Source organism: Seriola dumerili, unplaced genomic scaffold, assembly GCF_002260705.1.
Source record: "Seriola dumerili isolate Sdu_G_001 unplaced genomic scaffold, Sdu_1.0 BDQW01002927.1, whole genome shotgun sequence".
In the NCBI taxonomy this organism is placed as follows: Eukaryota; Metazoa; Chordata; class Actinopteri; order Carangiformes; family Carangidae; genus Seriola; species Seriola dumerili.
The window spans coordinates 107,246-130,291 of NW_019177182.1; the positions used below are offsets into that span (position 1 = coordinate 107,246).

The window sequence follows — 23,046 nt, forward strand, 5'->3', positions numbered from 1 at the left end:
CACATACACACACACACACACACACACACACACACATAAATACACACACACACACACACAGGTAAATATACACACACACAAACACACACACACACACACACACACACACACACACAGGTAAATATACACACACACACACACACACACACAGGTAAATACACACACACACACAGGTAAATACACACACACACACAGGTAAATATACACACACACACACACACAGTGTCTCTCTCTGACCTTTGACCTCCAGTTTGAAAACAATCTCGTCTATGTCGTCATCATTGGAAACGGTTGCTGTGTAATTTCCTGTCTGATCCATCTGGACTCGAACCAGTGTCAGTGTGCTCACATACCTGCACATCAATCAATCAATCAATCAATCAATCAATCAATCAATCAATCAATCAATCAATCAATCAAACCAAACTGTTCTTGTCCTGTGTCGTATCTCTACCTTGACCTCTGACCTACCTGCTGCCCATTAGGTGTGTGGTGGTGACGGAGGTGGTTTCCGTGACAACAGTCTGGTTGTCTTTGGTCCAGAGGACAGTGGGGGCGGGGTGGGCGTCGACCTCCACACTGAACTCCACCGTGTGGTGGAGGAGAGACGATACATTGGTCTCACCTGAGGGCCACAGGTAGACATACCCTCGATCTGCAGAGAGACTTCACCTGAGAATTTACCTGTGTGTATGTTTTAGTGTGTGTGTGTGTGTGTACTGACCCAGTACTGTCACTGTGATGTTTTTCATCACAGTCCGTCCCTGCATGGTCTCCTGCACCACACACGTATACACACCTACAAGAAGCACACGACACACACACAACCTCATCCCGTCACCGTGGTAACCCAAAAACATCCAAACCCCGAATAACATTACCATAGCAACTGACAACTGTAAAACATTTTTTTTACTGAGGAGTTGCAGGACCAGGCTTCATCCTGTCACCTACCAGAATCTGCCACTGTTGCCGTGGAGATGTTAACGAAGGAACGGATCCGATTGGGCAGAAAGTCTGTCAGCGGCTCGACTTCCTGAACCAATACAAAGACACACATTCAGACAGACGGACAGACGGACAGACGGACAGAAAGACAGACAGACAGACAGAAAGACGGACAGACAGACGGACAGACGGACAGAAAGACAGACGGACAGACGGACAGACAGACAGACAGACAGAAAGACGGACAGACAGACGGACAGACGGACAGACGGACAGACAGACAGACAGACAGACAGGTACCTGTCTGCGGGGAAAGTACCAGGAGAAGAAAACCATCTCAGTGTCTTTGACAGTGCAGTTCACAGTGAGAACCTCCCCCTGTTTCAACACACTGCTGGACACCGTCAGGTCCACCTCCATCACCTTAGGAACTGAGAGACAGACAGGTGGAGAGAGAGAGACAGGTGGACAGACAATAATGTAATCTATTTTATTTGATCTAATGTCATGAATTAATTTAATTCTAATCTGATCTAATTAATAGAAAATAACCACCACCATTCTAATAATCATTTCTAGTTGAATCCACTCTAATCTAACATAAAGTAGTCTAGTCTAAACTAGTCCAATTAAATCTAGTCTAATCTAGTCTAATCTAGTCTAATTGAATCTAGTGTAATTGAATCTAATCTAGTCTAGAGTCTGATCTAACCTAATCTCATCAACTCACCTACGATGCTGAAGACGTAGTACACCTGGGACTCCCTCTCCTCTCCTCCGAGGGCGGCCAAGCACACGTATGACGTGTCGTTGAGACGACCTGTGAAGCCACGGCCCGGCTCATATGTCGTCCCGGTAACCAGTGTCCAGCCAGGACGTTCATACAGCGAGACGTTGAGCCGCGGGTCGGACACCACGCAGGGGATGGTGTCTTCCTCCGCCTCCTTCATCACCACACCTGGACCCAGTGGGACAAACCATTCATCCGGACCTGGGGGGGGGCAAGTGGGACGGACGCATCAGGACAGACAGGTCTCACAGGAGGGACAGACACACAGCCATATATGATATATATTGTCACCTTTTCCAGGTATGAAGATGTCAATCTCTCTGCTCTGATAGGACGACCCCTCCTCACAGGTGTATCGCCCAGAATTCCTCCAGGTGACATTAAAGAGCTGCAGGACGCTGCTGGAACCCCGATTCTCCACCACAACCCCGTCTACCTGAGAGTCCTGAGGTACCCGCCACGTCACCTGACTCCACCCCGAACACACCTGAGGAGGGAGACATACAGATACCTGAGCACACCTGAAGAAAAAGACCTGAACATACCTGAGGAGACAGACAGGTGTTACTCACCACAGTGAAGCTGGAGGTGGAGTTCAGTAAAACTTTGGAGGCTGACGGCATCAGCTCCAGACCGACACCCCCTTCAGGGCAAACCAGGAACACACCTGCAGACAGACAGACAGACAGACAGACAGACAGACAGGTATGAGTCGACCTATAAAACCGTACTGATGTTTTATTTGTTTGTTACCTACCTAACAGGAAGTGCAGCAGGTTTAGACTTCCTGTTTGCCATTTGATGTACGCCATGATTGCATCTGATCCTGACCTACACAAACACAGAGAGGAGAGATTTCAAATTAAAAGTCTGACTGCTGTTGTCTAACTAGAGTGGAGAGTCTTCAAAATAAAAGTCTGACACTGCTGTTGAAAAAGTTGTTAAAAAAGTGGTCGAAAGTACTTGAATACATTTACTCAAGTATTGTACTTGTACTGTAGTTGAGTATTTCCATGTTATTTTACTGTGTATTAATAGTCGGAGGGACAGAGACTTACAGACAGGGTTTTAACGCAATAATAAATACTTTTACTTTTGGTACTTTAGTATATTCTGATATTAATACTTCAGAATAGAGATCAGAGTACTTGTACACTGTGGTGTTAGTACTTTTACTGCAGCAGACGCAGTGAAGTCTGGAGTCAGTTAAACACTCGACGTCTGTTAAATCATTCTGAACTGTGATGGTTCAAACAGACCTGAACACACACTCTTCTGTGTGTGTGTGTGTGTGTGTGTGTGTGTGTGTGTGTGTGTGTGTGTGTGTGTGTGTGTTTTCACTGGGGGATTTTGGAATTTCTTTCTTCTTCTTTTAGAGAGAAAGAAGTTTGAGTCCTGTCGTCCAATCAGAATGTCACACCGTGGTGGGGTTGTCTTGTCTTGGGTTTTTTTTTGTCTTGTCATTTCCTGTTTTATTTTGAAAGAAGTAACTCTCCTCTCGTTTCAGGTCACTTGCCCTTCCTCATGTGTCACCGGTCTGATTGTCTTCCCTGATTCCCGATTGTGTCCACCTGCTCCTCATTACCCTCATGTGTTCAAATAGTCCGTGTCTCCCCTTGTCTTGTGCCAGTGTGTTCGTCTTGGTTCATGTGCGTTCACCCCAGCCGTCTTCACAGTTTTGGATCACAGTCATTGCCACAGTTCTTGTCGGTTTCCTCCAAGTGAGAGATTTTTTGTTGTAAGTTTTATATCTTAGTAGATCTCCCTAGTTTATGTTTGCATAGCCTTTTGTTTCCTCCGTGAGGAGTGATTTTTATTTACTTACCTTTTATATCATAGTACCTCCAGTTATAGGAGAGTTTTTGTTGTTTCTATTTTTGGTTCCTTTTTCCTCTGATTCTAGAGTGATTTTCTGTTTTTTATATGTAGTCTTTTTTCCTCCCGTATTGGAGTGATTATTATTTTTGTATTGATTTACCCTGCTTCTTCTCGAAGAAGCACGTTATAGATAATATTTCATAGCCTGTTTTTGTTTCTCTGCCTTGGTATTTAGAAGCCTGAATTACTAATAAAGACTCTGATACCCTGCATCTGCGTCCTGTGTATAAGTCTGGCGTGACACAGAATTTGTCCCTGGAGATCTCGGCCAATCACAGGCCTTGTTGACGGTGTGTGAGAGAGGAATGTGAATCGACCACTGAAGAAGAAAAATAAACAGTCAAGTATTTCCTGTGGGCAGCAGTGAGGACGACAGTTTCAGCCAATCACAGCTCAGCTACTCTCTGCTGTTCTTCAGTCAGTCCTGCAGGACATAGTGATGTCACTGATGATGTCACTGATCTGCTGCCATGTTGTGATGTATCTGCTGACATCACAGGTTGGTCAGCAGTTCACAGACGTGACATGTTCCCTGTTGACCCCCAAATAATTTAACCTAATAATCACTGTAGTGATCTGACAGACTGACTCTATGTCTCTGTCTCCTCTGTGTGTGTGTGTGTGTGTGTGTGTGTCTCTCTGTGTGTGTGTGTGTGTGTGTGTGTCTCTCTGTGTGTGTGTGTGTGTGTGTGTGTCTCTCTGTGTGTGTGTGTGTGTGTGTGTGTCTCTCTGTGTGTGTGTGTGTGTGTGTGTGTCTCTCTGTGTGTGTGTGTGTGTGTGTGTGTCTCTCTGTGTGTGTGTGTGTGTGTGTGTGTCTCTCTGTGTGTGTGTGTGTGTGTGTGTGTCTCTCTGTGTGTGTGTGTGTGTGTGTGTGTCTCTCTGTGTGTGTGTGTGTGTGTGTGTGTCTCTCTGTGTGTGTGTGTGTGTGTGTGTGTCTCTCTGTGTGTGTGTGTGTGTGTGTGTGTCTCTCTGTGTGTGTGTGTGTGTGTGTGTGTCTCTCTGTGTGTGTGTGTGTGTGTGTGTGTGTGTGTGCAGGATTTCCGCTCACGGCACTCCTCATCCTCACCTGATCAGCAGGTGTCTCACCTGGTTGTCAATCCTCCATGGCGACGGTTGTTTTCTGTCTCCTGATTGGTTCAGATCTGATGATTGACAGCTGTCAGTCCCACGCTGATGTCAGTGATCTTTGACCTTCAGACAGAGACAGAATCACAAACTAACCGCAGTTCAGTGTCTGTGTCTTTACATGGCATCAACAAACAAACAAACAAACAAACAAATCAACAATCAACAAATCAACAAACTGATCAACAAATTGATCAGCTGGGGTCTGTTCCAGGAAGATCACTAAGTCTGAGTCAGTTACCATAGTAACTTAGCAGGTTTTGTGTCCGTCTCTCCTCTTGCTTTGATTAAAGAAGCTTCTGACACGACTTTATGTCCTCATTCACACCGAGTCACAGCAGAGACATTCAACAACAATGAGATAAGACGAGACAAGATGGGAGGAGACAAGATGAGAGGAGACGAGGTGAGACGAGATGAGACAAGACGAGACGAGACAAGATGAGAGGAGACGAGACGAGACAAGATGAGACGAGACAAGATGAGACGAGACGAGGTGAGACGAGATGAGACAAGACAAGACAAGATGGGAGGAGACAAGATGAGAGGAGACAAGATGAGACGAGACGAGATGAGACGAGACGAGGTGAGACGAGATGAGACGAGACGAGATGAGATGAGACGAGATGAGACGAGATGAGACGAGACGAGATGAGACGTCATGATTGATCAGCAGAGACAGGTGTCAGTCAGCTCCTCTGCTCTGGATGAGAATCATATCTCGTGTTGTGATGGCCGCCAGTTTATTTCAGACTGAGACTAACATTTGAAACCTGGACTGAATGTAGTTTAAAGTGTAGACTGAACCTGTTTAACAGCATTTCGGTTACTGTATATGAATTAACTACATGTTCAAACACTGACGCTGGTGATTTATAAATGTTGACAACTGAAAACTCACAATCAGCTTTAACCTCCAAAATCATGAAGCTGTTCCTGAGTCAGAATCTGAGGTTAAAATCTATACTATTCTGTCTGATCTGTTTCATCTACATCTATAATCTTCTGTCCGTTTCATCTATATTTTATTGATCTTTGTATCGATCAGGTCATAGTTGAATAAATATATTTTAACAGTTAATCTAAGAAACAGAGATTCCAGCTCTTTACATTAAGAAAATAAAAGTCTGATATTCTTTAATGTCTCACATGAATCTTTCTGGCTCCACTGGATCAAAATGGAGGCTCTGCTCTTTAAACTCGTTGCCATGGTGAATCGTTGAATCCATTGATGATGGATTTTTATATTCACTCAGTGTGAACAGACTCACATCAGCTGATCTGGTTTGTTAAAACCTGGATCTGGATCAGACTCTAATCAGCTGATCACACATGAAGGTAAGTGACCCCAGGACTTCCGTCACAGTCAAGTACACAGTAGTACTTGTACACTGAAGTACTAGTACACTGTAGTACTGGGAGTTTAACTGCAGTAAAACAAGTTGAATCAGCAGAATCTGGTCAGACACTCGTTGCTACGGAGACCAAGTTACAGACTGAAATAAAGAAAAGACGTTTAGTTTGTTCAAACCTGCTGATGTTTCTTTTCTTCCTCCTCCTCCTCTTCTTCTTCTTCTTCTTCTTCTTCTCCTTCTTCTTCTCCTTTAGTGTTTTCCTCTCTGCTCTCCTTCTCTCCTCTTCATTCCAGACACACGACGAATGGAAACCAACAGACTGACTCACAGTGGGAGAGAGAGGGAGAGAGAGACATTGACTCACAGTGGAGAGAGAGAGGAGAGTCTGCAGCAGAGGGAAGAAAAAGGGCGAGAGACTTTGACTCACAGTGTAGAGAGAGTGAGAGAGACACATGGAGAGAGCCAACGTCTGTTTTCAATCTGTCTCTCTGTCACCCCCCTCCCCCCTCTGACAGGAAGTGAACCAAGTCCAACACACACACACACCCACACACACACACACACACACACAGTGAAAAGGTCTTTTTGATGAGTTTTCCACTCGTTTTACCAGTGTGTGTGTGTGTGTGTGTGTGTGTGTGTATGTGTAGGTGTGTGTGTAGGTGTGTGTGTGTGTGTGTGTATGTGTTTTGCAGTGATGCTGATTAAATAAAGTGGTATGTGAGAGAGAGAGAGAGAGAGAGACAGAAGTAGAGAGACATTAGTATAAGCAGACAGACTGATCATTAATCAATCAGTAATAAATCAGTTAAAGATCATTACCAGCGTCAGTCTGAGGCTCTAAAAAGCCAACTGATCAAAGACTATCTTTCTGATATCAATAAAATATCAATAAAATATCAGTGGGGGGTTTTATTCATAATTCAGTATAATTAGAGTTCCTTTTTGTTTCCACCTATAGAAGAGGGAGAGAGGTGAGGGACAGGTGAGGGACAGGTGAGGGACAGGTGAGGGACAGCTCCTCTTTGTAAACACAGCTCAGTTAAACCTGACAGTGACAGAGGTAAGTTGTATCAGTTACCATGGTTACTGACTTATATTAGTGAGGAGTTTTCTGTCTCAATGGAACAGGGTCCTGGTCCTGGTCCTCAGAGTCCAGACTGAGTCCAGACCTGGAAACCATCACCTCACAGGAACCTGTCAACCTCCTGACAGGTGAATAAACCTCAGCCGTTCTGCAGGTGAGAACACCTGCGGCAGATCTACAGGAGTGAACCATCACACTAACAGCAGGGGGGGTCGCAGGTAAACTGTGTTAACATGTGACATCCTGACTCACCTGCAGCTGCAGGTGTGTGAATGTGTAGATGAGATAGTGACACCTATTGGTTTGTAGCAATCACTGCAGAGACTCATTCAGCTGCTGTGGAAAGTCCCATAATGCATCTGTTTGTGAATGTATGAAAACAAGAGTCTGAGCTCTGAAGGCTTTATGTTCTCAGGAACCAGAGGAACCACAGGAACCCAGGTGAGCCCAGGTGAGCCCTCTCTCTGTGAATGTTGTGTCAATGAATCTGCTGTCAATAAAACAAACATCCAGGTCTGCGTTTGAACCGATGACATGACTGTTCTCTGATCAGTCTTCATGCAGGATTCACAGCAGGTGAAACACATGGAGCACCTGTGGCTTCACCTGACGCTTCACCTGATGCTTCACCTCTGATTTGATTTAAATACAAATGACAGAAACTGATGGACAACTTCAGCATGTTAAAGTTCAGCTACACACACACACACACACACACACACAAACACACACACACACACACACCTACATTCCTGCAGCAGGTTGAACCAGTGAGACTTCACTGAGTTCACTGTAAAAACTTGCAGCTTAAAACAGTTGAACTGTGTCATGTTGTAACACAGAAACAAGTTTCTGTGACACATTCACCTGGACATGTAAACACACAGTCGTCAGAAGACAGACACACACACACACGCACACACACACACACACACACGCACACACACACACACACACACACACACACACACACACACAGAGTATATTTAACAGTGACGTGTTTATGAGTGCAGGTAGATCAGAAACAGGACGTTCAACATGTGAACCAGAAACAGACAGAGACTCAGAGAGCGTCATCAGACAGACACTGTCACTCTGTAGCTCACAGACAGGTAACTGACAGGTAGCAGACAGACAGACAGGTAACCAGCAGCTGTTCGTTCGACAGTGAGGTGTTGACAACAAGGTAAGACAAATTCTTGTTATGGTTCTGTGTTGAGGTTCTGTGTTAAGGTTCTGTGCTATGGTTCTGTGTTGAGGTTCTGTGTTGAACAGTGAGACTGTTGGTTTGATTCTTATGGTTCTGTGTTATGGTTCTATGTTATGGTTCTGTGTTAAGGTTCTGTGTTAAAGTTGTGTTGAGGTTCTGTGTTGAACAGTGAGACTGTTGGTTTGATTCTTATGGTTCTGTGTTATGGTTCTTTGTTAAGGTTCTGTGTTGAGGTTCTGTGTTAAGGTTCTGTGCTATGGTTCTGTGTTTAGGTTTTGTGTTAAAGTTGTGTTGAAGTTCTGTGTTGAACAGTGAGTGTTGGTTTGATTCTTATGGTTCTGTGTTGAGGTTCTGTTTTGAGGTTCTGTCATTTGATGTGAAACATCTGTTCACTCTGATCTATAATCAGTCTGATTCTGATCTCAGGTAAACCAGAGTAGGACAGATCTTTGTGCAGTCGTGTGTTGTAATGGGTCAGAGGAGCTGATCGATCACTGCCGCATCATCAGTGATTGGTTATTTAAAGTGACACGTCAGAAATAGCAGCCTTTTCCTTCTTTACCTGCTTTCACCTTTTTACCTTCAGTCTCTGACCTGCACGCAGATATTTTAAGGATATTTAGTTGCTAGGAGATGATGATGCTTCCTGACAGGTAACTGATCCATTAAATGTCTTCTCCTGTCCTCAGGATGACTCCTCCTCCTCCCGTCCCAAAACCTCGAGCTCGTTACATGAGGGACAGTCAGAGCTCCGCCTCCTCTTTGGACAGGTAAGTTTACCTTTAAATCTGTAGAACAAACACTAAAACTGAAAGTGTAATCAAGGTTTCTTTTGATAAAATCTTGAATACTTTATTTTTTGTGTTTCAGAGATGTGATTGATGAGAATCTACAACCATTTTTTTCTAATGAAGTTCACCTGAGCACAGGTACACACACACACACACACACACACACACACACACACACACACACACACACACACACACACACACACAGTGACATCAGTGGCATTTCTTGTCACTGCTGATGTCATCAACAGCTGATTCTAGTGTCACCAACACGGAAAAATGAAAAACAGTTTCTGCAGGAAAATGAAGTGAAAAAGTTTAAACTGGTTTGTTGTGTTGTTTTCGAAATGTTGCATCACTGACACAACACTGACACAACACTGACACAACACTGACACAACACTAACACAACAGACACAACACAGACACAACACTGACACAACACTAATACAACACTGAAACAACGCTGACACACTAACACTAACACAACACTGACACAACACTAACACAACACTGACACAACACTAACACAACACTGACACAACACTGACACAACACTGACACATCACTGACACACTAACACTGACACAACACTGACACAACACTGACACAACACTAACACAACACCACTACAACAACACTAACACAACACTGACACATCACTGACACACTAACACTGACACAACACTGACACAACACTAACACAACACTGACACAACACTAACACAACACTGACACAACACTGACACACTAACACTGACACAACACTGACACAACACTGACACAACACTAACACAACACTGACACAACACTGACACAACACTGACACAACACTAACACAACATTGACACAACACTAACACAACACTGACACAACACTGACACAACACTGACACAACACTGACACAACACTGACACAACACTAACATAACACTGACACAACACTGACACAACACTGACACAACACTAACACAACACTGACACAACACTGACACACTAACACTGACACAACACTGACACAACACTGACACAACACTAACACAACACTAACACTACACTAACACAACACTGACACAACACTGACACACTAACACTGACACAACACGGACACAACACTAACATAACACTGACACACATCAGTGTTGTGTCGGTGTTGTATCGGTGTTAGTTAGTGTGTCAGTCGTGTGACATGTCTCCTGAACAGAACATGTATGTATTCTCATTTATTCAGCTCCAACATTTCCTCACTGGCCCCCTTCACCTGCTGCTGATCCATGTCAGTGAATCCATTAGATAATAATAATAGTAATAATATGTGAAGCCTGACTGAGAAGCAGCTGTTCTGTCTGTTTGTTGTTAGAAGTGTTGATGTGATACAGAACCGTGGAACCGGTTTGTTCCAAAGATTAAAACCTGTAATTGTCTGAAACCAGTCTGACTGATGAAATGATCACAGGTGAATGTGCACAATGTCAAGAATTGACAGTCAGCAGATGAGTCACCCCCCCCCCCCCCCCCCCCCCCCCCCCCCCCCCATGAAACCATAGCATCAACATCAGTCGCTGTTTTGTCTCAGAACCAGCCTGACGAGTAATAATAGATTTTGAATTGATAATTAATGGTTGGTCACGTTAAACACATGAAGTATTAATGTCACTTCCTTATGTTTCAGATGATCCAGATGTTTAACATATTTCTTTGATTTTAACATCAATGTAGAAAGATCATCCATCAGTCTGCATCATGTTTGTGTTGAGTGTGAGTGTCATTATGTCACATCACTGTCTGCTATCACATAATATCTTCTTAATGGAGCTTTTATTCTGAAAGTCTCCTTAGTGATAATACTAAGGCTCTTACTGTGAAAGTCTGTATTAGTGGAGAGCAGTCAAACCCCCTGGTGGACATCAGAGGAATTGCAGGTGGACAGATGTCTGTTTGATTGACAGGTGTCTTGCCCTATCAACTGATGTCTGCTGATGATGTCACTGTCTCCTCCTCCTCAGATGAAAGTGCTCCTCCTCTTCCTCCTCCCACTGCTTCGGATTGTTGCGTCGTTTTCCCAACTCTGGCCAGTGTTGCTGACATCATCGCTACCAACATCCCGTCATTGGCTGGAGTTGCTACCGCCATCGGAGACTCAGCCCCCCCAGCCACTACTGCCCCCTCTGCCCCCCCCTCCATAGACAGCATGGCTAACAGCATCGCCACCCACATACCTAGCTTAGTGGGTGCTGCTAGCACTCAGGCTAGCCCAGCTGCTGCTATGTTAAATCCCACCACACTTGTACTTGCTTCTAACACAGGTGCAGCTAGCTTAGACAGCATTGTTAGCTCATTAGCTAACATGCCCAGTTTAGCAGGGATTATTTGCGGTGAGGCTAACCCTGCTGTTAGCTTAACCCCGTCAGCCCCGTCCCCCTCTGCTGGTGAACCCTACACCCCCTCACTGTCAAGAATCAGAGTTACCGGAGACCCTGACACAGGTACACCAATCAATCAATCAATCAATCAATCAATCAATGTGAGCTGAGACAAGCTCTGGTTTTGGTGTAGCTTTATTTATTAAAACTGACACTGGTCACTGGTGTGGAGCTGAAATCAGGTTCATAAAGGTTTCAGTTCGTCCGACCTCAGTAACATTGGAAACTGATCCTGGTTCTGGTCTGACTAGTTTGAGGCTGAACCAGTTTTAGGATTTGTCTGAGAGACTGAAACACAGTCAGCACAGACCGAGTTCTCAGTCTGCTGAGGAACAGGGTTTATCTAAAGTCCAGTCAAAGGGATTGGCTGTTCAACATGTCCACTGTGTCTCTGTATTCAATGTATCCAGATGTTGGGGCGCTGTTACAGCTGGTGATGTCAACGTTGGATGGGAATGCAGGAGTCACATTACCTCCAGTAGAGGGAGCTGCAGAGCCGGCAGACCAAGGTACAGACATGATCCAGTCTAGTTCTGCTGGACTGGTCTTCACTGTCCTCACTCTGACTCTTTGTTGGTTCTGGTTCCAGAATCTCCTCAAGCCATCAGAGAAGAAGACCTGTACATCACTGTGTTGGCGTGTTGGGGAGCTGAGGAAGCTGACTCTGAGTCCTCCAATGAGGAGGAAGACACAGGAATTAGCCCTGCCCCCTATGGAGTGAGTGGACCAATTGAAGGAGATCCTGCTTCGAACCCGACTACAGATACTAACAAGTATGTGAACAGTATACAGTACAACAATAACTACTCCTACGACTACAATCCTCCACTGCTGCTGACAGACTGCTGGTGTTGCAGTGTCCCAACCAGTCCTCCAAGTCGTATCCTCCCCACTCGGCCGGCCCCGCCCCCTCCTCGTCATCCTGGCCAATCACAAAAGCCAGGGAAACCTGTGAAACAGAAGACGCCGAGGTACACACACACACACACACACACACACTCACACGGTCTGTTCTTGTGTTCTCGTGGACTGTCAAGAGTCCACAACCAGACAAGTTCAGATCTAATATCCTGCAGTGTTCCAGGTCTGTCAGTTTTACCCAGGATGCTTTGGGAGCTGATTGTGTCATACAAATCTAAACAAGTATGATCAACTGGCAGCAGTGGTGGACGTAGATTCACCTGGTTTTGATTTGAGGTTTCTCTCAGGTGAGATATGAGCTAGGTTTTTGTATTTGGATTTTGGAGAAGTGAGGAGCTACATGTCGGGTGAGGTCTTTCAGTCAGTGTCCATGGTCTTCATCCTGGGGTAAAAAGCTGCTGGCTCTTGGTTTGCTGTCAGAGTGAATGTGATCTTTAGTGTGAAGGTGAAAGTTCAGAGCTGCTCTGTGGACGTCTGAGACGCTTCAAGACATTGACATGAACATGAATAAATACGTGGAAACAGGCAGCAGCGTGTGATTGAGTTTAGAGTCCAGATCACATGTTCACACGTGTATTTGTCCTGCAGAGCGGCCACTATTCGAGTGTCGAGGAAGAAGGGCGGCAGTGGGAGTTCAACTCCTCAGAGCGCCGTGGTACGGTCCAGCTGGCTGGATGTCTGGAAGGGTTTCAGGTAACAACAACATCAGCAGCATCAATAACAACATTCATAATGAACAAGGCCAGCAGATGTGTTACTGAGGCCAAACTTTAACAGGTAGTAAGGAACACAAATAAAGACACAAATAAACAGATGACATGTTCTCTCTCTAACAGACATAATGTTTTATGGGCGACATTGGACGGACAGCTGATGTCTCTGTGGAAAAAACGGACAGTAAGTCAGTGTCTCCCTACCTGTCTCTCTCTGTCTGCCTGTCTTTCTGTCTGTAGAGTAACAGGTGCGTTTGTTTTCTTGACCAGGACCAGTTCAGTGAAGTGTTGTTCCATGTCTCCAGTATCACCAATGTGAAGAAACAAGACAAAGGAAGATTCTCTGTTTACTTCAGAAAGAAACATTATGACTTCATGGCTCATAGTGATGGTGAGAATCCTGCAGTCTGCTGCACTGTAGTGTGGTCTACTCCCCTCTACTGTACTCTACTGCACTCTACTGTACTCTACTGCACTCTACTGTACTCTACTATGGTCTACTCCCCTCTACTGTACTCTACTGCACTCTACTGTACTCTACTGTACTCTACTGCACTCTACTGTACTCTACTGCACTCTACTGTACTCTACTATGGTCTACTCCCCTCTACTGTACTCTACTGCACTCTACTGTACTCTACTATGGTCTACTCCCCTCTACTGTACTCTACTGCACTCTACTGTACTCTACTGTACTCTACTGCACTCTACTGTACTCTACTGCACTCTACTGTACTCTACTATGGTCTACTCCCCTCTACTGTACTCTACTGCACTCTACTGTACTCTACTGTACTCTACTGTACTCTACTGTACTCTACTGCACTCTACTGTACTCTACTATGGTCTACTCCCCTCTACTGTACTCTACTGTACTCTACTGCACTCTACTGTACTCTACTGTACTCTACTGCACTCTACTGTACTCTACTATGGTCTACTCCCCTCTACTGTACTCTACTGCACTCTACTGTACTCTACTGTACTCTACTGTACTCTACTGCACTCTACTGTACTCTACTGTACTCTACTGCACTCTACTGTACTCTACTGTACTCTACTGCACTCTACTGTACTCTACTATGGTCTACTCCCCTCTACTGTACTCTACTGCACTCTACTGTACTCTACTGTACTCTACTGTGGTCTACTCCCCTCTACTGTACTCTACTGTACTCTACTGCACTCTACTGTACTCTACTGTACTCTACTGCACTCTACTGCGATCTACTCCCCTCTACCGAGGTACACTGTACTCTACTGTACTCTACTGTACTCTACTGCACTCTGATGTGGTCTACTCCCCTCTACTCCCCTCTACTGTACTCTACTGCACTCTACTGCACTTTACTGCACTCTGATGTGGTCTACTCCCCTCTACTTCCCTCTACTGCACTCTACTGTACTCTACTGCGGTCTACTCCCCTCTACTTCACTCTACTGCACTCTACTGCACTCTACTGCACTCTGCTCCCCTCTTACTCCCCTCTACTGTACTCTACTGCACTCTACTGCACTTTACTGCACTCTGATGTGGTCTACTCCCCTCTACTTCCCTCTACTGTACTCTACTGTACTCTACTGCGGTCTACTCCCCTCTACTTCCCTCTACTGCACTCTACTGCACTGTAGTGTGGTCGACTCCCCTCTACTTCTCTCTACTGCAGTCTGCTGCACTCTACTGCACTGTAGTGTGGTCTACTCCCCTCTACTGTACTCTACTGTACTCTACTGCAGTCTACTCCCCTCTACTTCCCTCTACTGCAGTCTGCTGCACTGTAGTGTGGTGTACTCCCCTCTACTGTACTCTACTGTACTCTACTGCAATCTACTGCACTCTACTGTACTCTACTGTACTCTACTGCGGTCTACTCCCCTCTACTTCCCTCTACTGCACTCTACTGCACTGTAGTGTGGTCGACTCCCCTCTACTTCTCTCTACTGCAGTCTGCTGCACTCTACTGCACTGTAGTGTGGTCTACTCCCCTCTACTGTACTCTACTGTACTCTACTGCAGTCTACTCCCCTCTACTTCCCTCTACTGCAGTCTGCTGCACTGTAGTGTGGTGTACTCCCCTCTACTGTACTCTACTGTACTCTACTGCGGTCTACTCCCCTCTACTTCCCTCTACCGCACTCTACTGCACTCTACTGCACTCTACTGTACTCTACTGCACTCTACTGCACTCTACTGCACTGTAGTGTGGTCGACTCCCCTCTACAACATATCTGAGATAAACCTGTGCTGCCCAGAAGAGCTCATGTCACACAGTACACTGAAATCTACTGGGCTTATGACTGACTTTACAGACAGGTTTTCAATGTTTCCGGGACATTAGATCAAAAAAGGTATTTTGATTATTATTAAACAAAGGCGTTCACTAACTAACAGCACAAAGGACATATATACATATATGTATATATACCTGTATATATATATATATACGTATATATATAAAGAAAAGGAAGGTCAATTATAATTACATCAATATTTGTTTCTAATGTTTCCGTTCTTGAATTTTTTGTCTCTCAGAGGTTCAGGATGGTTGGGTCACATCTCTGCTGGCTTCCCGAGGCCAGCCAAGCCCTGCCCCCCCCAAACTGCATGGACAAATCACCATCAAGGACCCACGTAGCCGCGTCTATGCCGCCATCTGGGGTCATGACCTCTGGATTTACCCCAACAAAGACAGCTACCAGCTGGGCATCGCCTCCTTCTCTATCCCCCTGAACGTGGCCATGGTCAAATCTACAGGAAGACACTCGTTTACCCTCATCACTCCATACAAGAGCTTCAAGTACCCACCTGTCTGTCTGTCTACCTGTCTGTTTGTCTGTCCTTTCATTTACTGATATTAATCAAACATTTTTTTCCTCCACGCCCCCCCGCTCCCCCCTCCCCCCTCCTCCAGCCTGGCTGTTGATTCGTCGAAGGACCTGTCCCTCTGGTTGGACAGTCTGTCCTCATCTATCCGCAGTGCTCTGTCCTGCAGCCAGGTGGCAATACGTCTCTGGGAAAACCGCTACAACAAGGTGTGTGGTGACTGTGGCTCGGCCAATCCTGAGTGGGCGTCGGTCAACCTGTTGCTGGTCATCTGTCAGGCCTGTGCAGGTATGGAAGCTCATGCTGCGTTCAGGTGATGTGTGATCAATGCAGAATACTAACAAAGTCTGTTCTCAGGTCAGCATCGAGCTCTGGGCAGCAAACTGTCGAAAGTCCGCAGTCTGAAGATGGACAACAAGGTCTGGACTGAACCACTGATACAGGTGAGGGAGACTGAACCACACATACAGGTGAGGGGAGACTGAACCACTCATACAGGTGAGGGAGACTGAACCACTCATACAGGTGAGGGGAGACTGAACCACTTTGACTTCTTCCAGCTGTTCGTTATGTATGGGAACCAGCTGGCCAATCAGGTGTGGGCTGCAGCGGTGCCGACGGCGGAGCAGCTGCTTCCTGAGTCGTCTGATGAGGAGAGGTCAAAGTTCATCCAGGATAAATACAGCAGGGGGCGCTACAGACGAGTCCACGCCCTGACGTCCTCTCTCTCGCTGATGGACCAGGTCTGACTCAGTTACACTATGATATTAAACTAGACCCTAATGTTACCATGGTTACTGTAACCATGTTGACTCACATTAATATCTGATTAATGACCATGTAGAGAATGTAAATATGTATATATTTACTGTCTCGTGTTATCGTGTGTCACTGATATGTCTACACAAATGTCTTATAACATGAATCTTGAACAATTATATCTATGGATATATTGATACTAATATTGATTAGATGTTTTGTTAGTTTGTGAATTTTTCCTCAGGGAAACATTCTGGGTCCTGTTCTCTTTATACTCCAATATGCAGATGATACACAACTATATATCTCTGTTCACACCAACAACCCCAGTTTCTTAAATTACTTGTGTCAGTTACCTATATATGAATGAATATGTGCTTCAAACATTATTGTAGCTTCATAATTAATTCATATATTGAACATGTGGGTACATTTTGCAATAAAAACATGTAAAATAAAAACACATTCAGCATATGAACATAATATTTGAGCTCACACACAGTAGTTGTCAATATTTGAAAAGCAGATTGTGATCAAAGTATTTGTCCATGTACATTTTATTTAATACATACAGTATGTCCATATATGGTCATGTATGAAGATTGGGCCAGTGTCTGATATGTTACCAATTCCAAACTAATAATCAACAATCAATGCTCTGAGGAGCTTTTACAATGACAACACATGAGGTCAAACTTATTTGAATTAAACCTCACCTGTTACCATGGTGATGAGGAGTGTGATGATGTGAATGTGTGTGTTCCAGAGGCTGCGTGAGGTCGTCTGTGGTGACAACGTCCAGGAAACAATGTCGCTGATCTGCTCAGGAGCAAAGGTCTGAACGGACAGCTTTACACTCTGCTGTAAAGATAACCTCAGTTCACCAATGATTAATGACACATACACACACACACACACACACACACACACACACACACACACACACACACACACACACACGTGTATAAAGTAAATAATCCACTGAATATTTATTTTATAAATCTTATGATTTACCTTTTTAAACTCTGAAGAAGCCAAGAAGTCAGACTGCAGGTTGGTCACTTTAAAGTTCTGCTGCTTGTTACATGCATCAGCAGACATGGAAGACACAGGCGACTTCGTTAATGTTGCCGTTAATAAGACATGACACGACACCATATTTGGTGTCTAACACACGTGACTAGACAGGGCAGGGAGTGACGTACAACAACAGTGACCTGGTGACCTCGTCCTCAGTGTGAAGCGACAGCAGCTCGTCTTAGTGTCAGACGTTCTGTAAAATATAAATGTAAAATATTTTATACAAAGAATCCAAATCACAGTTTCTGAGTGACTCCACACAGATGTTGTGTTCAGGGTCAGCTGATCGCTGCTTCACTACAGAACACATGAGGAGGAACCTCACCCACCCCCACCTCAAAATCCAAGATGGCTGCTCTGTGCATCAACAGTGAAGCTATTTATTGAACTGTTCGTTAGCACAGACAATAACAACAATAACAACAAGCTTCGGACTTGTTGTACATGTCGCTGTCAGCTGGGCTGTGTCATTGGCTCCTCCGATCTAGTGGCAGCAATCCTTTCAAATGCACCAATCATAGGGCAGCACCTGGTTTACGGGGACTCGAGCAGGTTTCTGTCATGTTTCATTCTGTACCTGACTCATGTTACCTGTGCACAGGTGTGTCAGTTGGACCCTCAGAGCCCCTCCCCCATTCTCCTGGCTGAGAGGGCAGGTCAGGCCCTGCAGACCGAGCTGCTCCGCCTCAACGAGTACACAGGTAACACACACACACACAGACACACACACACAGGTAACACACTGGTTCTTTACTCATGATTCTTTCTCATTCAGAGTTCCCGCCTCACCAAGCCCAGTCGGCCAATAGGAGACCTGACTCCGCCTCCTCAGGTAATAACATTGGCTGAATCACCTGTATGGATTCAAACTGGGATTATGTGACCTGACACACCTGTGTGTGTGTGTGTGTGTGTGTGTGTGTGTGTGTGTGTGTGCAGGTGAGGAAGAGGAGGAGCTTCATGGTAAACTGGAAGAAGATCGTTTTCTCTTCTCATTAGAAAACGATTCAGCAGCTTGTGACGTCCTCGACCTGCGAGAGGTTCAGTCAGTGTTCGTCAGAGAGTAAGTACTACTGGTACTGCAATACTGATACTACTGGTTCTACTGACACTACTGGTACTACCGGTACTGATATCTGATTCATTTAGTGATCAAGTTTTCCTCCCAGCCACCATCAGACTGATATTAAAGAGACTCTTCGTCACTGCAGCTACAAACAAGAAACACTGGAAATGATCTGATACAAGCAACAACTAATTACAACTAATTATAACTAATTAAACAAATTACAACTAATTACTACACTACTGACTAAAGCTGCACTGCTGTGGAGACCAATTTTTTTGTTTTTGTACCTTCAGTGTTTTCCTGGATGTTTTAGTGAGTTTAGATTAGTGTATTTAGTTAAGTTAGTTTAGTTTTTTGAACGTTGCTCAGTTAATTTCTTCCGAACTCTATTGGCTGTTCTAATGTTTCTGCTTGAACTTCCTGTCCGTGCTGCTGTGGGTTCAGACTGGATCTTCAGTTTGAGATGGTGACGTTAAGTGATCAGCTGATCTGTGCTGCTGATGATAAGGAGGCGTTGGTGACTCACCTGGTTCACATCCTGAAGGTAAACCTGATTCAGTGTTCTTCTACCTCTGTGAGGACAACAGGTTTAGGTTAAACTCGTAACCAGAGTTCTTGTTTCTAGGTGATACTCCCTGGGGGCGTGTCTTATGCTGAGGTGGGCGGGGCCTCTGCAGTCAGTAAAGTGTGTGTGGTTGAAGTGGATGGAGCCTCGACTCATTCTGACGCCTGGTTGTTACTGTGGGAGGACGGAGTCAGCGTTCATCCCGTCGACAGACATTCACAACAGACTCTGAGGATGGAACTGAGCGCATTCAGTCACCATGGTAACAGTGTTTTTACCATTCACACCTGAAGTTTTCTGGAAGTGACTCAGACTCATCTGCTCTGGTTAATAAATCAGTTTCTGTTCAGTGTGAAACATCAGCTTCTCTTCTACAAGAACACGGATGTTTTAAAAGAGTACAGTCAAATAATAATTCTTACAAATAAAGCAGATCTCAGTAGGTGACAGGTTAGGGTTAGGGTTTTTATGTCACTACATGTTCAACAGTTCTTAAGTTTTCTGCTGTAACGTCTTGCTTTCCTCCAGCGAGCTCAGAAACTTCTCCACAGTAAAAAGTGAGAAGATAAATGATCAAACACAAACGAGCTGCTGAATGTTTCCTGAAAAGAAACAGTTGAACCACAGTGTTTGTCATTTTTATATTATTCATGGTTTAAATAATGAAAACATGGGTATATAGAAATGTTTCATCTCTTAATATTGGTGAATTATGGTCCCATTAGACAGGATGAAGAGTCCCACACGGCTCAGTTCTGGTTCCTCTCAGGTTCAGTCTTTATAAGTTGATTGATCAGACTGTGTCCGTCTCTATGCAGACGACTCTCTGCTCTACACTCCATTGATCCTGATGATCTGAGCTGTTTGAAGACGTACATTACGTCACCTGATGTTTGATTTAAAGACTCATCTACATTTTTACTTTTCTTTTGTTTTTCAGAAATGTGTCCATCTCAAAACATCATCACCATGGTAACCACAGACAGGTGTGCAACACACACACATTCAGATTTAAAGAAGGTGAAATTACAAATCAGTCAACTCATGAGATCAAATTAACAAATCAGCTCAAGACAGAAGAAAAAATCTTGATTTACAGTTGAATGATTTTATGTTTCCTGGCTTCTGATTGGCTGAGCTCTCCGCAGGTGTACACTTTATGACATTACAGGTGAAAGTGTTGTTTCTCTCTTCAGGAGTGTGTCCTTTCGTTTTGAGCAACAGCACAGCTGTCAGTCCTGGTTCGACCACCTGCAGAGGGCTCTGACCAATCAGAGCTCAGCTCTAAACCGTCTTTCTGCAGCCAATCAGAGCTTCACTCATCAGTCTCTGTACCCAGTGATGGACGTGGGGTCAAGAGGTTCAGTACCGCCCGGCATCGAACGCTGCATCTCCCACATCACAACCCATGGTCAGAATAGATCATATTTATACATGAGAACGTTTTCAGGCCTCAACTAATGATTAGTTTCATTATTGATTGAGTGATCAATCATCTGTAAAACATCATAAAACCCTCGTCAACAGAGGATGATAAAGGTTTTACCTATAAAAGAGTGAAATGATCGATTGATTATCAGCAGGGTCATAAATTTTATTATCAACAGACTGATTTTCTTGATCCGCAGCCCAAAATGAACCAAAACAATGAAACTCATTGACACAGGCTCCGACCACTAAACATGTCCAGTACATTAGATTAAAACTGATTTTAATCACTTTTAATCAGTCAAACTGACAGGAGCTTCTGGACCTCTGGGCCCCTGGGGCCCCTGTAGGTCTGGGGGTCTGGGCCCCTGTAGGTCTGGGGGTCTGGGCCCATGGAGGTCTGGCGTCCAGCTTAGATATGAGCTCATTTCTCTGAATGTGTCTCAGGCCTGAAGGTGGAGGGCGTGTACCGCCGCTGTGGCCTCGCTGCCAAGGTGAACCGATTGGTGGAGGCTCTGATGACATCACCAAGCTCCGCCCCACTGGAAAGTGATGAGCAGGGCGTGTTGGACGCTGGCTCCGCGCTCAAACAATATGTCCGCCAGCAGGAGAGTTTAATACCCGACACACAGCCATGGCTGCAGGCTGCAGGTCAGTACACAGTATCTGTAGTACATGTACATGTAGTACTACAGAAAATTTTTCTACATGTATTACGTACAGTAATACTACTTACTGTAGTACTAAATGTACTACAGTAAGTAGTATTACTTAAGTAGTACATTTATTATGAATGACATTAACTGCTCAGTACTGTGTGTGTCAGTGTAGTAGTACTAACGGCAGTAGTATCAGTACTGGTACTCAGTATAATAGTACTCACTCTCTCATTCTCTCTCTCTCTCTCTCTCTCAGTGATGTCAGATGAACGCTCCAGGTTTAAAGCGTACCGACAGTTACTACGGCAACTTCCTGATGACAACCGAGCTACACTGTGTGCTCTGTTTGGACACTTCTACATGTAATACACACACATACATACACACGCACACACACACACACACACACACACACACACGCTGGTGTTCCTCTGATGTTTTTATTTACCTGTCTCTCAGGGTCCAGGTGTTCTCTCAAGTGAACAAGATGTCGGCTCAGAATCTGGCTGTGGTTCTGGTCCCCTCTCTGTTTCAGACTGTGAACCAGGATCTGCTCAGACTCACCAGAGAGTTCATCATCCACCACACACTGCTGTTCCTGGTAAACACCTGACACTACTGCTCCCCTGTGACACACCTGTGATACACCTGTGATTTATTGTCGACGTGCTGAAAGTGATTTGTTGTTTTAACCTGTTACTTGTTTTACCTCAGACGCCGGAGGAGGAGGAGGAGGAGGAAGAGATCACCGTGTTCTGATGAAGATGAGGATGAGGATGAGGAGCTCACGTCAGAGTCGTGTGTCTCAGATTGTTCTGGTTTTAAAACTCTATTGTTTTAGTTTTTTCTTCATTTGAAACAGGTGGAACTGAACTGTCTGATTTCACTGTGAAATATTTAAAGTCACAGTTTTTCTTGGTGTCTGTAGAGTTGTCTTCCTGCAGGGACAGCGCCCCCTACAGTGTCTCTGTCTCATGTCTTCACTGTAATCTGATGTGTGCTTCAAATATCAGTTTAAATAGTTTGTGAACAAATCTTCAAAGTAAAAATCTGCAGCTGCAGTTTAATGATATATTTACTGCAGAATGTAAACAGATGCAGATGACGTGCAGCCTTACACAGAATCTGTCATATGTTCAGTGATTCAAAAACCAAGCTGGAGGAACAACCAGCCAATCAGAACACCGGTGCATTTTAAACTGTGTATCAACACTACAGTCAGTGTGGACCAGTTTACATTAAAGTAATCAATACCACTGTGTAAAAATACTCTGACTTTAATTACTGCATTTTACAACTGACTTCAGTAAAACTACGATCAGCAAAAGTACCTGTAGTATCAAAAGTAAAAGTACTCTCTACTTTTATATTACTACTATGTTGAAGTCCCCAGACCTCTGAGGCTGCAGACAGGAGCTGCTG

General features: G+C 44.6%; 2 protein-coding genes across 5 annotated transcripts in view; one reads left to right on the plus strand and one right to left on the minus strand.

The window, feature by feature from the left end:
- The window catches only part of LOC111239485 (platelet-derived growth factor receptor beta-like), a 13,967-nt gene extending 7,654 nt beyond the window's left edge, over positions 1–6,313 (minus strand). The window contains exons 1-11 of one of the 3 annotated variants that reach the window (XM_022769370.1): positions 6,273–6,313; positions 4,683–4,832; positions 2,496–2,569; positions 2,311–2,405; positions 2,030–2,225; positions 1,679–1,939; positions 1,249–1,379; positions 955–1,036; positions 725–799; positions 472–655; positions 238–353 (exon numbers count right to left, since the gene is read on the minus strand). In XM_022769370.1, coding sequence (XP_022625091.1) covers positions 238–353; positions 472–655; positions 725–799; positions 955–1,036; positions 1,249–1,379; positions 1,679–1,939; positions 2,030–2,225; positions 2,311–2,405; positions 2,496–2,550 — 1,195 coding nt within the window. In that variant the 5' untranslated portion in view covers positions 2,551–2,569; positions 4,683–4,832; positions 6,273–6,313. The remainder of the gene's footprint in view (positions 1–237; positions 354–471; positions 656–724; positions 800–954; positions 1,037–1,248; positions 1,380–1,678; positions 1,940–2,029; positions 2,226–2,310; positions 2,406–2,495; positions 2,570–4,682; positions 4,833–6,272) is intronic. The other 2 variants (XM_022769371.1, XM_022769369.1) reach the window with 2 other exon arrangements.
- Positions 6,314–8,273: 1,960 nt separating this feature from the next.
- On the plus strand, positions 8,274–22,920 carry LOC111239484 (arf-GAP with Rho-GAP domain, ANK repeat and PH domain-containing protein 1-like). Of its 2 annotated transcripts, none has more exons than XM_022769367.1 (26): positions 8,274–8,369; positions 9,083–9,163; positions 9,264–9,322; positions 11,190–11,669; positions 12,017–12,115; positions 12,196–12,379; positions 12,464–12,577; positions 13,116–13,220; positions 13,364–13,424; positions 13,511–13,631; positions 15,774–16,038; positions 16,153–16,352; positions 16,422–16,507; positions 16,625–16,807; positions 17,590–17,658; positions 18,505–18,604; positions 18,679–18,735; positions 18,843–18,966; positions 19,417–19,516; positions 19,598–19,799; positions 20,478–20,523; positions 20,734–20,948; positions 21,413–21,616; positions 21,881–21,986; positions 22,084–22,225; positions 22,339–22,920. In XM_022769367.1, the coding sequence occupies exons 2-26, from the start codon at positions 9,084–9,086 to the stop codon at positions 22,381–22,383; spliced, it is 3,447 nt and encodes a 1,148-aa protein (XP_022625088.1). In that variant the 5' UTR covers positions 8,274–8,369; position 9,083; the 3' UTR covers positions 22,384–22,920. The 2 variants fall into 2 exon arrangements, with proteins under 2 accessions (XP_022625088.1, XP_022625089.1); XM_022769368.1 differs by having other exon boundaries at positions 20,734–20,897.
- The last annotated feature ends 126 nt before the right edge of the window (positions 22,921–23,046 follow it).